The 15,254-nt window shown below is 38.9% G+C and overlaps 1 protein-coding gene across 2 annotated transcripts in view; it reads right to left on the reverse strand.

The window, feature by feature from the left end:
- Positions 1 to 15,254, reverse strand: part of LOC109873345 (beta,beta-carotene 9',10'-oxygenase) — a 103,359-nt gene that overhangs the window by 43,949 nt on the left and 44,156 nt on the right. Inside the window, exons 6-7 of one of the 2 annotated variants that reach the window (XM_020464992.2) lie at positions 7,672 to 7,800; positions 1,784 to 1,944 (exon numbers count right to left, since the gene is read on the reverse strand). In XM_020464992.2, coding sequence (XP_020320581.1) covers positions 1,784 to 1,944; positions 7,672 to 7,800 — 290 coding nt within the window. The remainder of the gene's footprint in view (positions 1 to 1,783; positions 1,945 to 7,671; positions 7,801 to 15,254) is intronic. The other variant, XM_031808178.1, reaches the window with a different exon arrangement.

Consider the following 15,254-nt stretch of genomic DNA (forward strand, 5'->3'; position numbering starts at 1 on the left):
TCTTGGAATAATGTTCTATGGACAGATGAGACAAAAGTATAACTTTTTGGATGTCATGGGTCCCATTATGCCTGGCAAAAACCAAACACTACACTCCACAGTAAGAACCTTACAACAACGGTCAAGCATGGTGGTGGAAGTGTGATTGAGTGTAAGGGGGGAATTATTTTTCATATAGGGGCATTGGGTGTTGCATAATTTTTGTGTTATTTATTCACTCAGGTTCCCTTCATCTAATATCAGGTTTTGGTTGAAAGACTGATGACATTCAGTTTCAAAAATATGCAAAAGAAGAGAAAATTAGAAATGGAGAAAATACTTTTCACAGTACTGTAATCGTTCCTTTGTCTAATTAGGCCTAATTTCTTATGCAGCTTGTCACAGGTAGACTGTGTAATTGTTGATGCAACCATTCATTCACTGATTCCATCCATTGAAATTATTATTCATTTATAGTTCTTTGATAACCTAAAGCAGGGCTGCTTCTGAACACCAGAGCATGCAAGTGGACAAGTGTGTAGAGACGAGCAGAGCATAATTCCAGCAGATTTAAAAATGGTGTCAGCCTTCTCTCCTGCTCCAATTTCACACCGGTGCTGCTCTGCCAAGCATTTTTCATTTCCTTTATCACTGTTCTTTTAATTAATGTGACCCCACACACAATTGCCTAGTGTACATCTTGTTAATTTTCTAAATTCTAACATTAGGATAGTTTCTATTATGAAGGACATCAAATGTATTAACATGTTTTAGATAGGCTACTGTAAAATGTACCTTCATTTTTGGTTTTCTTTCTCCAATCAAATTGTAAAAAACGCTGTAGGAAATATGATTTTATGTGGAGAAATAGCATCCACACACGGGGGTGCGCAATTCTTTTGACCGCTGCAGTTTGAGAATATTTATTCGCTTTTATTTATGAAAAGAAGCTAATACTGGCTAATACAGATTTATTTCTGATATTTTTCGCTTAATTACATTTATTTCTATTGTTTTAATTCCAATAATTTAAAAAAAGTAGCCTATGAATTGCCAACCTAAAATATCTGTTAATACATTTGAAGTCCTTCAAAATTGAAACTTCATATCCTACTTTGAGAAAGTAGAATATACACTAGATATAGGCTACTGTGGGTGGGGTCACAGTAAGAAAAATAATAGTGAGGAACGGAAAGGAAAATAGCTAGGCAGAGCACGACCAGAGCTTATAGATGAACTTTACTAGAGCAAAAGTGGAGCGGGAGAGAAGGCAGACACATTTTATTTTTTAAATGCTCGATTTATGCTCTGCTCCTCATTCCACACTCACCCACTTATATGCTCTGGCATTCAAAAGCAGCCCTGCTTTAGGCTATCAAAAAACACAATAAATAATCATATCAAATGGATGGAATCAGTGAATGAATGGCTGCAGCAACTTTGCACAGTCTGACAAGCTGCATAACGAATGAGGCCTAATTAGACAAAAGAACAATTAAGTAGTTCAAATGTGATAAGTAGTTGAAACGACTTAGGAATTGTGACATTATTTGTAGGCTTTTTTTAAAACTAAGTCGTTCAAATGAGATACTAAGTCGTTTCGAATGAGATACTAAGTCGTTTCGAATGAGATACTAAGTCGTTTCGAATGAGATACTAAGATGTTCAAATGAGAGAATTCAAACTCATTTGTATATATATTTTTTGCTTTGGGCTTCATAATAGAACCTTCGTAATAGAACCACGTTAGTTATTTATTTGCATCATAAAGGCCTTTAAAATCCTTGTCCTGTCCACCTCTCACCTGTCCCGTGTGTTTGTCTACCAGGTGAAAGACAGTATCTTGTTTGGGGTCCCAGTAGATCCCCTCACTGATTCCCTTTCCCCTCAGTTTAGCTGTGACAATCTTCAGTAGGTCCATCTTGATAGACTGCTCTATGAACACCACATAGTTCTCTGACATTGCTACAGGAAAAAGGGAAAATATATGTCAAATACATTGTTTTTATCAGGGTTGGGATCAATTTGAATTGAAGGTTTATCCATTTTTCTATTCAAATCACTTCCTGAATTGACTTTCATAGATTTGATTTTTTTGCTTCAGAAAGAGAGGACGAGATAAAGTACATATACCTGTAAACACACAAGGCATTTTCACAATGATTGTCATTGCTGAGATACGGTTGTGTAGTGATTTGTGAGATTGTGTGTACATGGGTACAGGGAGAGTTAACCTTTTAACGTTTAAGTTCTAAATATTAATAACGGCCCTTACATCGTGAGTTATTTTTGCACGCATTTCCATAATTCTATGCTGCTGTTCTAGATTTAGATTGTTGCATTTTGACACTATTCTCTACACTCCTCATTGTATCGACACCACAATGTCTACTTCATATGAGGGTTAATAAAACGTTCTTGCTATAGTAGTAGCAGCAAGTATCTACTGTATAGTATTATTGATAATTGTATAATTAAGCAATAAGGCACGAGGGGGTGTGGTATATGTCCAATATACCACGGCTAAGGGCTGTTCTTAGGCACAACACATCACGGAGTGCCTGGACACAGCCCTTAGCCGTGGTTAATTGGCCAAAATACCACAAACCCCAAAGATGTCTTATTACTATTATAAACTGGTTACCAACGTAATTAGAGCAGTACAAATAAATGTTAAGTCATACCCGTGGTATACGGTCTGATATACCATGGCGGTCAGTCAATCAGCATTTAGGGCTCGAACCACCTAGTTTATAATTATTATCATCTATATTACATGTATTATCATCTGAAAGAGGCTCTAGTATTAGCCTGTCTGAGGGGCTGCGCATGTGAGATAGGGCGGGAAGCCTGAGGCGCTAAATCTGGTGTATTTGATACAATAGTGGCGAACAAACAAAGTGTGAGCAGGGTATGAGCATATATTACATATGCCGACCATGGTTAAGGCTGGGAAACACTGGGATCCTAAAAACATTTTAATTAAAAAAAATTGTATTTCATTTATTCTCCCCTGGAAAAACTAGTCTACAGCAGTGGCTTTATTTCGTAACCATGTCAACGTATTATCACCACTGGACATGTAGCCTACAGATGCCTGCCTTGTCACCAAGCAAGGAATATATTTCTCATCAAATGCGATGAGTATTATGGCTTGGATAGGTTTTAGCCTGGTCGAGGCGGAGGATAATGAGAACAGGGTGGTGGACAAAGTCATGTAAACAACAAAGTGAGTTAATTTGTGCAGGTGATCAGATTGAATGGTACATGCGTGTAATCAGCTATATTGTATGCAGAGACCTTGGTATGAGGGAAGCGATGTTGTAGATATATTAAACTATGTCGCTAAACAGGATTATGTAGGTCTATGCTTTGGCGCCATTTTTGGGGCTGAATGTTACGTAGGTGGACCAGTTATCACTCTCCTTAGAAAACGTGGTTACATTTGTACAAACTTCAAGTATTACTAACTATAAAGTATATTTCTAGGACAACTCAAATGTAATGTAACAACTCAAATCATTCTCTTTAGTCTACAGTAGTCTACAGGTTAGGCTAAAGGTTGTTTGCTAGGGAATATATGATTTGATTGAAATAATCAAATCCTATTTTCCCAAGCCAACAACTATTTGGCAAAATGATAAAACATATTGCGAGAATGCATTACAAATCAAAGAATAACAAAAGTTGGTTACATACTTTTCCTTTTCTGTTTTATTTCACCCAGGAGTCAAAGTAAACACCCATATGTTACTTTTCTATCTTTTTTTGTCTTTTTTAAAGAACATTTCTCCAATCCCCCCTCACCCACTACACATCAAACGCATAAAGTCATACATTATAACACATTTTACAATTGTTGATTACATTCTTTTGCTGTTCTGTTTTATTTCAGAAATAGAACCCAGGAGTCCAACAAATTATTTCAGTTCAGGTAAACAAACATATGTAAATGGTAAACAAACATCTATTTTTGGGGGGAACATTTCCCCAATCCTCCCTGTCAAACACCTCAAGTCATACATTGCAAAACATTTTCCAATGAAACATTTTAAAATATCAGCATAAATCAACAATTGATCAGCCACTATAAGCCTACTTTCCACTTAGTAGTGCTTCAGGGTGTGGTACTCGTCAAAGCAAGGAACTGCTGTGTCACATAGCTCAGACTAGCTCAGACTATGTGTATAAGACAGTAGTTTTTTTTGGAATTGTTAGTTAGATCACTTGTTCGTTATTACTGCATTGTCGGAACTAGAAGCACAAGCATTTCGCTACACTCGCATTAACATCTGCTAACCATGTGTATGTGACAAATAAATTTGATTTGATTTGATTTGATTTGACATGTACTTGGTCAACTTCCTTTGTTTCTGTCATCGGGTTGATGTTAGGCAGACCTTGCAATACCTCCTTGTACTTTTTCCTTGCAGGATGGTCTGAGGGACATCGCTAGGAAAGTGGTGTTCAATGAGGCGTAGAGGATTGTCAGAGGCAGGACGGCCCCCAGCAGACAGACAATGAGGAGTGTGGTGGTCCTCAAGGAGCTGCCGCATCAGGTTTATCCTGTACAGCTGCTATGAGATCACCTGTTCTGTGACCTGCCAGTGGACAATGTAGCTGTTGAGTACGGCGTAATGAAAGTCTTTCTTTCCAAGCCATGAGAGACTAATCAATGGACTGTGAGGCACAAACACTCTTCTAAATGCCCTGGTGAACCTGCCCAGGACATTCCTAATTTTGTGATGGGGGTCAGCAAGGTTGGCAGTGGCATTGTTCTCAAAGTGGAGCACTCTCAGCAAGACAAGGAAGTGGTCCTGGGAGATAAAGGTTGGGAAAAAATGGGTCTGCAGCATGGGGTCAGAGGTTCATTAGTCCCTCACAGAGCCCTTTTTCATTAGCCCCATCAGCAGCACCGTGACCAGGAAGGTATACATTACACTGATAGTAGTGTAACCAGTCAGTTCATGAGAATACCTGCAAATAAATATGCATATTTAATAGGCTAAAGGCATTCTGAATTTTGATTCATTTGAAGAGAGCCTTGGGTTTTTCTGTTAGATTACAATGGGCAAACTGTTGGTTTCCTGCACCACACTCTCCACCAATTCCTCATCAAGGAACAGTGCTTTGTACGCCAGACAGGGTGTCATTGAAGTCTATCTCTGATGGTGTGAAGAGACAGGATCTCAAGCAGCAGGGACCACCTCCCTCACAGCCTATAAGATTGGCAGCAGCACCAGCATCTTGGTGAGGTAAGGGATGCTTATTGCATGCAAGGTAGAGGTGGACACCATTTTCTTCAGACATCTCACGCTCATAGTCCAGAAGGTTGGGGTGGGGCATTATTCCTCGTCACTATCTGATTGATCCGACTCACTCTCATACACAGATTCGTCATCAGAATGACAAAATATTTATTGTATCTCCTCTTCAGTGAGGCATTTCCATTTGAAAGCGGATATTATCTCTATAATCAGTGGCTATCAGTGTCTATCAAGAGTTATATTTTTTGTAACTATGTTTACCATGGGCTGCCAGTTCAGACCCCCTTTCCAGACCCCCCATTTATTGATAAATTCCCCATCATAGTAATATTTCCTCCATCATATCCCCCCACGATACCTTCCCCCATTTCCACCCCCATGCACTTTGACCCCCCCACCCCACAAATGAAATTAGCCCCTCCACAAACACCCATAAAATGTTTTCACCCAAATCTGGCAACCCTAGTCGCCCTACGGTTAGGCTAGGCAGTGGGCTTGTATTTGGGCGATGATCTGTGAGGCGATAACATTTTATTTGATGTTTAAACTGTAAACAACATGTCAAGTCATGTGCTCCAGTTCTAGTATACACTAACATTCACATGCAGCTGCTGAAAAGTGACTAAAGTTAAGTTGATATTTTTTGGGCAATGGGCTCAGCCATCTTTGACTTTGTTTATTTGCCTCTTATGCCGCGTTCAACACAACTGGGAATTCTGAAAAATAGAAGGTAAAATCATGACATCAGTGATCTTCAGGTCGGAAAGTCGGAGCTCTATAAAGAGGTCTGAGTTCCAGAGTTGGAATTACGAGTTGGTTGACCTCTCAAATCAATTATTCCCAGTTGGAGCAAAAAAAATCAGAGTTCTCAGTTGTTTTGAATGCGGCATTATAGTAAATGGCATTCTGGGATTAGAACGTTTTTCACTTGTCAAACATAAACAAACATGGCTGTGGATGTGTTCCGTGTAATGCTTGGGTGATGAAGTTCACATTTATCTTTTACAATAAAGGGTAAAACTGTGTAATAAAGGTTAAGACCTTTATTTTAAATCAGTACATAAAAAATGTACATTTCTGTTCAGACAACAATGGTGTTAAGTCGCATATTTTGCGTCATAAGTTCTGTTGCTGCTGTTCCAATCACATATCTGTGATGGTACACTGCAGGGACCACACAACAATGATCACAAATATGTGATCATACAGGTCAAAGGGTTAAGGGCCCCCTAGAGTCGATATGTCAATCTAAATTACATAACAAAATAAATCCCCATCAAAATCCGTCAGTTTAAACTAGGGATACAGTACCAGTCAAAAATTTGAACACACCTAGGTTTTTCTTAATTTTTTACTATTTTCCACATTCTAAGATAATAATGAAGTCATCCAAACTATAACATAACACATATGGAATCATGTAGTAACCAAACAAGTGGTTAGTAGATATGAGTAGAAAAATCTAAAATGTTGATTGGTACTGTATTTTTTGTTGTTGCAGTGGATGCATCTCAATCCACCACATCTGCCAAACTCGCACTTCCAGTGAAAGGCTGCTGAGCTACAGTGTTTGTCAGACCATGAGACACCCCGAAAATCAGTATCCTGAAAACGTCTGTAGCGTCCGATCGGTTTGACCTAGAACCTATTATGACTACTCTATGGAAAGGAGACTCTCGAACACAAGTGTCAGGGGGCATGTCTGAAGTCGGTACCGTCGATGTGCCAACTTCTGTTTGCAAACGTTTGGACCATTTGGGCTACAAACTAATGGGAACCCACTGTGGAAAAGGGAGATTCTCATGAACATGATGGTTTTCTTCGTCTTGCACTAAGACCCCCATAAGTGTCACGGAACTCATGTGAAGGTAACCGGTGGAGCATAAAGGTAGTTTTGTGTCTTCCCCAAAAGAGGGGTTAAATAAGTGTCAAAAAAAAAATATACATATATTTACAAAGTTGTATTTTATATCTCCTAGATTTAGGACAGACACTTCAAAACCTTGTTTCTTATTTTACATTTTTTGACTGTCCTTTTTGCCATTTATGAAGGTATTATTCAATGCATTTCTATGGCCTTTAAAAAATATATATTTTATTTTATTTTGAATGGGATCCTAAAATTCTAAATAAAATAGCATCACCCCCCCTCACAAGTTAAAATGAGACACTAATGTCAGGGTACATGGATATGTATCATATGGGTAGATGGATATGTATCATACGGATATGATAGAGATGTACAGTGACAGTAAGTAATGGTTGCATCCCGAATTGCAACCTATACCTTATATAGTGCACTACTTCTGACCAGCTCTTGTCAACATACGTGCACTATAAAGGGACAAGGGTGCTATTTGGGACACAGACATGAGTTTGTTTTGGCTCTAATTGCATAGGTATTGCAAGTGTTTGATAGGTTTACCGAAGCTGTGGTAGTAGGAGGGCCTGGCCTTGTCTGCAGGGACAATAGAGCACAGCACTTTGGCCCCCTCCAGGGTTTCCTCAGGGTTGTTCTTCATAGGGGGCACTTTGATTATGTTATACAAGGCACCTAAAATGACAGGGACATAGTTAGTACACAACCTCTCACAGTGTTGTAATACTGTGTCACAACACTGGTGAATGCAATAAATAATCACCTAAACTCACAGGAACACTTTCTACACAACCTGTCACCCTGTGATATTGTGTTAGAGTCACGTAAAACACACACTTGTATATAAGTATCTCACAGAGATTACAGTAAATAATATGCTCTCGGAAATTAAGACCCAGTGTGCTCATTATTCAACACAAAAACCACTGTTGTCTATGGGGTTGTCATGACAGCTTGGTATGTTTGAGGAAGATCGTTACCCGCTCACCCATTTGAGATAGGCAAAACGTAAATAAAGCTTGTAAAATATATCTTACCGGTTTAAATCCACACTTAATTCTGTCTCGTCACACTGAGGTTTAAGGTGCCGTATGTATATTACAATATTTTCATTAAAGGGACACTTCAACATTTTATGTCTCCTGCACCATACCAGTGTCTACATACGTGGAAACACTAATTTTCTACATTTGGAATAAAAGGTTCTAAGAAAATGACCTCCAATGTTGTCAAAGTTAAGAAGTGGTGAAGTGCCCCTTACATTGAGCTTGATGAAAAACCAATCACGGCTCTACAGTGCTACCATTCTGGTTGCATATGCTCCTAAATATTTTGCTGTGCTACCTGGAATTTTTATTTGGGAGCACCAGTGCAACTAGAAAAAAATCACACAACATTTAGTAGCTCCTTCACAAAAATGTATTTGTTGCTGGAAACTTCCCACAAGTTTGTGGGAAATATGCTGCAAACTAAATAGTGTGCCACAAAATAAGTTTGCCAACTTTTGCCACTAGTAGTGAATCAGAATTAAGTGTTAGCCAGACCATTGATTAACTGCAATGGAGAAGTAATTGTTTGTCTGGCTACAACATAACGCAATTTGAAGTCATATGGGGCAGTCTCACAAGCATTAGAAACAGCATTGTGTGTGAATACGGTGGGAACATGTGGATCTGAGCAAGTGTGACGTCATTAATGCTTGTGGATATGTGCAGTATGTAAATGTTAAGTTGTCTATTTTTTTGTAAAAAAAAAGTAAAATAAAATATTACCATAAAATGTTATTGTCTGCTTTACTACAGATTGCTCAGGACTTCTACCTTTAAAAACCGGACTGCTCGTGAATACTCACTTGGTCTTCAAGGACAAAAAACTTTCCTATGCCAACCCAGAGAGAAGCAGGCTCAAGATATTCTTTCCGAAATGCAGGTATAGTTTGAAATGACCCTGCTGGTGGTGCCGCAGACGCTCATTTATTTTTAGCCTGAAACAATAAAGTTCTTCACTAAACATTCTTCTCTCCAGATACACGCGACATCTCTTTAAGGTATCTGCCAGTGGTCCTCCCAACACCAGTCTACAAGATAGGCAGGAAGACATTCTGATCCAGCTTCAATGAGACCAGAAAGTCCTTCATTGACTTACTTAGCCTGTACGTTTAAATAGTGAATAGGCATAAAGATTGATAGGAAATCAGATGGTGACATTTTGTAATACTTGAACGAAGGAACAGCATTCAGGAACAGCAAAATATGTTTCACATAACTGCACACTCTAAGACATTAGGTAGGTTTCCTTCCAATTTGCGACAGATTTTCATGCGAATATTCTAAAATCTGCATTAAACTATATGAGCATTTTCCCATTGCATTTTCAACTGTACTGATGGTTTTGTAACAAACTGCTATGTAATATAGCAAATATGCCCACTCTGGTCTTGGAACATGCGCTCCAGCCAACAGCTCGCACATACAGTGCATTTGGATATTATTCAGAACCCTTCCATTTTTCCACATTTTTGTACGTTAAAGCCTTATTGTAAAATGGATTCAATTAAATGTTAAATTAATTAAATTAGTATTTTTTTTAATCCACTTTAGAATAAGGCTGTAACATAACAAAATGTGGAAAAAGTGAAGGGGTCTGAATACTTTCTGAATGCACTGTATGTCCTTTTCCATTCTTGTTTATGTGTGGTTGCGTGATTGTGAAAAGTGATTTATGAATTGAATAGTTATTAAGAAATGTTGTTAGTGCATGTCCTTAGTAGAGTGACCTTCAAATGTAATATTTTACACGTGGTCTGTGTAACAATGTTTTAAATAACTTGACCCAGATGTAGACCATTGTTATATGTCTAAATATCAGGTTGAGAGCTTCAAGTTCAACATTTTTTTTATTTTTTTTAATTTCACCTTATTTAACCAGGTAGGCTAGTTGAGAACAAGTTCTCATTTGCAACTGCAACCTGGCCAATATAAAGCATAGCAATTCGACACATACAACAACACAGAGTTACACATGGAATAAACAAAACATAGTCAGTAATACAGTAGAACAAAAGAGAACAGAATGTCTATATACAGTGAGTGCAAATGAGGTAAGATAAGGGAGTTAAGGCAATAAATAGGCTCTGACAGCTGGTGCTTAAAGCTAGTGAGGGAGATATGAGTCTCCAGCTTCAGATAACTTCAGTTCGTTCCAGTCATTGGCAGCAGAGAACTGGAAGGAAAGACGACCAAAGGAGGAATTGGCTTTGGGGGTGACCAGTGACATATTGCTGCTGGCGCGGGTGCTACAAGTGGGTGCTGCTATGGTGACCAGTGAGCTGAGATAAGGCAGATTTGTCAGGACAAGACGCTAGAATATGCAATAATTGACTGTTTACGATAGAAAACACTCTAAAGTTACCAAAACTGTAAAAATATTGTCTGTGAGTATAACAGAACTGATGTTGCAGGCGAAAGCCTGAGAAAAATCCAATCCGGAAGTGCCTCATGTTTTGAAAGCGCTGCATCCAATGCGTCCCTATTGAGCAGTGAATGGGCTATCAACCAGATTACTTTTTCTCCGTATTCCCCAAGGGGTCTACAGCATTGTGACGTAGTTTTACGCATTTATGTTGAAGAATACCCCTAAGCGGCTACATTGCGCAAGTGGTCCCCTGATTCTCGCGTAAAATACAGAGGTAGCCATTATTCCAATCGGTCCTACTGAAAAACGAATTGTCCCGGTGGATATATTATCGAATAGATATTTGAAAAACACCTTGAGTATTGATTATAAACAACGTTTGTCATGTTTCTGTCGATATTATGGAGCTAATTCGGAATATTTTTTCGGTGTTTTCGTGACTGCAATTTCCGGGCGTTTTCTTAGCCAAACGCGAAGAACAAACGGAGCTATTTCGCCTACAAAAATAATATTTTTGGAAAAAAGGAACATTGGCTATCTAACTGGGAGTCTCGTGAGTGAAAACATCTGAAGCTCCTCAAAGGTAAACAATTTAATTTGATTGCTTTTCTGATTTCCGTGACCAAGTTACCTGCTGCTACCTGGACAAAATGCTATGCTAGGCTATCGATAAACTTACACAAATGCTTGTCTAGCTTTGGCTGTAAAGCATATTTTGAAAATCTGAAATGACAGGGTGATTAACAAAAGGCTAAGCTGTGTCTTAATATATATCACTTGTGATTTTCATGAATAGGAATATTTTCTAGGAATATTGATGTCCGTTGCGTTATGCTAATTAGTGTCAGTTGATGATTACACTCCCTCATGCGGGATGGGGAGTCACTAGAGGTTATTAATGTGAGTCTGGAAGGAGAGTTTACAGTCTAACCAGAAACCTAGGTATTTGTAGTTGTCCACATATTCTAATTCAGAGCCGTCCAGAGTAGTGATGCTGGACGGGCGAGCAGGTGCGGGCAGTGATCGGTTGAATAGCATGCATTTAGTTTTACTTGCATTTAAGATCAGTTGGAGGCCACGGAAAGAGAGTTGTGTGGCATTGAAGCTCGTCTGGAGATTAGTTAACACAGTGTCCAAGCACACCAAGACACTCCTGAAGAGTGCACGACAAAACCTATTCCCCCTCAGGAGACTGAAAAGATTTGGCATGGGTCCTCAGATCATCAAAAGGTACTACAGTTGCACCATCGAGAGCATCCTCACTGGTTGAATCACTGCCTGCTATGGCAACTGCTCGGCCTCCGACCAAAAGGCACAACATAGAGTAGTACGTACGGCCCAGTACATCACTTGGGCCAAGCTTCCTGCCATCCAGGACCTCCATAACAGGCTTTGTCAGAGGAAGGCACTAAAAATGGTCAAAGACTCCAGCCACCCTAGTCTTAGAATGTTCTCTCTGCTACCGCACGGCAAGCAGTACCGGAGTGCCAAGTCTAGGTCCAAGACACAGCTTCTACCCCCAAGTCATAAGCGTACTGAACATCTAATTAAATGACTACCCCAGACTACTTTCACTTTCCCCCCCTTTTATGCTGCAGCTACTCTCTGTTATTATCTATGCATAAGTCACTTTAATAACTCTACCCACGTGCATACAGTTTTAGTCAGAAGTTTACATACACCTTAGTCAAATACATTTAAACTCAGTTTTTCACAATTCCTGACATTTAATCCTAGTAAAAATTCACTGTTTCAGGTCAGTTAGGAATACCACTTTATTTTAAGAATGTGAAATGTCAGAATAATATGATGATAATGATTTATTTCAGCTTTTATTTCTTTCATCACATTCCCAGTGGGTCAGAAAATTAGATACACTCAATTAGTATTTGGTAGCATTGTCTTTAAATTGTTTAACTTGGGTCAAACATTTTGGTAAGCCTTCCAAAAGCTTCTCACAATAAGTTGGGTGAATTTCGGCCCATTCCTCCTGACAGAGCTGGTGTAACTGAGTCAGGTTTGTAGTCCTCCTTGCTCGCACACACGTTTTCAGTTCTGCCCACACATTTTCTATGGGATTGAGGTCAGGGCTTTGTGATGGCCACTTCAATACCTTGACTTTGTTGTGCATAAGCCATTTTACCACAAATAGGGAAGTATGCTTGGGGTCATGGTCCATTTGGGAGACCCATTTGCGACCAAGCTTTAACAAGACTGATGTCTTGAGATGTTGCTTCAATATATCCAAATAATTTTGCATCCTCATGATGCCATCTATTTTGTTAAGTGCATGAGCCTCCGCTGTAGCAAAGCACCTCCACAACATGATGCTGCCACTCCCGTGCTTCACGGTTGGGATGGTGTTCTTCGACTTTGACGCCTCCACTTTTTTCTCCAAACATAGCGATGGTCATTATGACCAAACAGTTATATTTTTGTTTCATCAGATCAGAGGACATTTCTGCAAAAAGTACAATCTTTGTCCCCATGTGCAGTTGTAAACGGTAGTCTGGCTTTTTTATGGCGGATTTGGAGCAGTGGATTCTTCCTCATTGAGCGACCTTTTAAGTCGATATAGGACTAATTTTACTGTGGATATAAATACCTTTTGTACCTTTTTCCTCCAGTATCTTCACAGGATTCTTTGCTGTTGTTCTGGGATTGGTTTGCACTTTTCGCACCAAAGTGCGTTCATCTCTAGGAGACAGAATGTGTCTCCTTCCTGAGCGGTGTGACAGCTGCGTGGTGCCATGGTGTTTATACTTGTTACTATTGTTTGTACAGATGAATGTGGTACCTTCAGGCATTTGGAAATTGCTCCCAAGCATGAACCAGACTTGTGGAGGTCTACAATTTTTTTCTGAGGTCTGAGCTTCATGACATCATTTTCTGGAATTTTCCAAGCTGTTTAAAAGCATAGTCAACTTAGTGTATGTAAACTTTTGACCAACTGGGATTGTAATACAGTATTATAAGTGAAATAATCTGTCTGTAAACAATTGTTGGAAAAATGACTTGTGTCATGCACAAAGTAGATGTCCTAACACTATAGTCTGTTAACAAGATTATGGTGAAGTGGTTTAAAAACAAGTTTTATTTACACCAATCTAAGTGTAAACTTCTGACTTCAACCTTGCATTAACAACAGCTCTGAATGGCTCAGAGTGGGAGTCAGTTTACGTGATTGTCTTCTGGCACGCACTACTTCTATTAATAAATCGCTATCAGAAAATTATTTGTGTGGTAATTATTTATTGTTTTCCTGTTTTATTCATATGTTTTCAAGTTCTGGTTACGGATCATGCATTCTGATTCTTGCATAGATTGTAATGTAAAATATTTTTTTTAATGTTGTACTTATTATGATGAGCTAAGCTAATACAAGCTATGTGTGGAGCCATGTTTGTTGACATATAATGCATTCTGGGTTTCACGTAAACGTCTGTCGGACAAAGATTTTATAACACAATATGGTGAGGGAGGGTTCAGAGTATACTTCTGGAAGTGAATGATGGGATGGGAATGAAGGTAGGCGACACACCCCCTTCAACATGCATACTGCAAACAGACCAAACTAATCTTGTCTCCTCTTCTTATCTTTGGTTGAAGTGAAAAAATAAACATGGCGGCAAGCACAAACTTCCCATCTTCGGATATCTAGAAAGTGTTTAACTGAATTATTTTGATCAATATGAATTGTTGTTAGCTAGTTCATATTGTAGTTTCTGTCAGCCGAGAGTTATCTAAATATGATCGCTTGTGTTACATAAATTTTTCCTCAGTAGGTGGTAGGACAAACACAGCCTACATTTTCCGTTTTGGATGATTGTGCTATGCTGTAGTTACTTCTGTGAATGTCTGAACATTGCATCGGAAAATTAAGAGTTCACATTCAGGGCATAACTTTGTAAGGACTGTGTTTGTGCCAAATGTTTCTGTGAAAAAACAGTGTGGCCAGCTCAAATGCTGTCTGTTGCATTAATCGAAACTGGACGTTCTAAATAAATCACACCGGTTTGAGTGTACACTGCAGGGACCACTGTAGAATGATCACACCCGTTTGTTTCATCGGATGAAGAGGAATCATCGGACCAAAATGCAGCAGGGTACTTGTTCATCTTTAATAATTGCACTGAACACTGAATAAACAAAAAGGAAAACCGAAACAGTCCTGCAAGGTGAATAACACTAAACAGAAATGAACTACCCACAAACTAAGATGGCAACAAAAGCTACCTAAGTATGATTCCCAATCAGAGACAACGAAAGACAGCTGTCCCTGATTGAGAACCATACCCGGCCGAAACATAGAAATACAAAAACCTAGAAATACAAACATAGAATGCCCACCCAAATCACACCCTGACCAAACAAAATTAGAAACATACAAAGCCATCTACGGTCAGGGCGTGACAGTTGGTACATGTGAAAAGGGTTATGAATGAATATGGGTTATGCATATTCATAAGTTGTCAGTCTTTTCTTGCTATTTTCTTCATCTAGTAAAACACGTTTTTTTGTTTAACCGCCACCAATATTATGTGTTTTCTTGCTGTGTTTTCATCCAATAAAACTGTTAAGGAGTGTACGCTAGCATACATAAGCTGGCCTTGATCTTCAGCTCCAAAGATGTCCAGTTCCAGTTATGATATTGATATATTATTAGCTATTAGAATACAATAAAAAACAACAACAAAAAAACATGGTCGTAAGGC

Source organism: Oncorhynchus kisutch, linkage group LG28 (genome assembly GCF_002021735.2).
Source record: "Oncorhynchus kisutch isolate 150728-3 linkage group LG28, Okis_V2, whole genome shotgun sequence".
Classification (NCBI taxonomy): domain Eukaryota; kingdom Metazoa; phylum Chordata; class Actinopteri; order Salmoniformes; family Salmonidae; genus Oncorhynchus; species Oncorhynchus kisutch.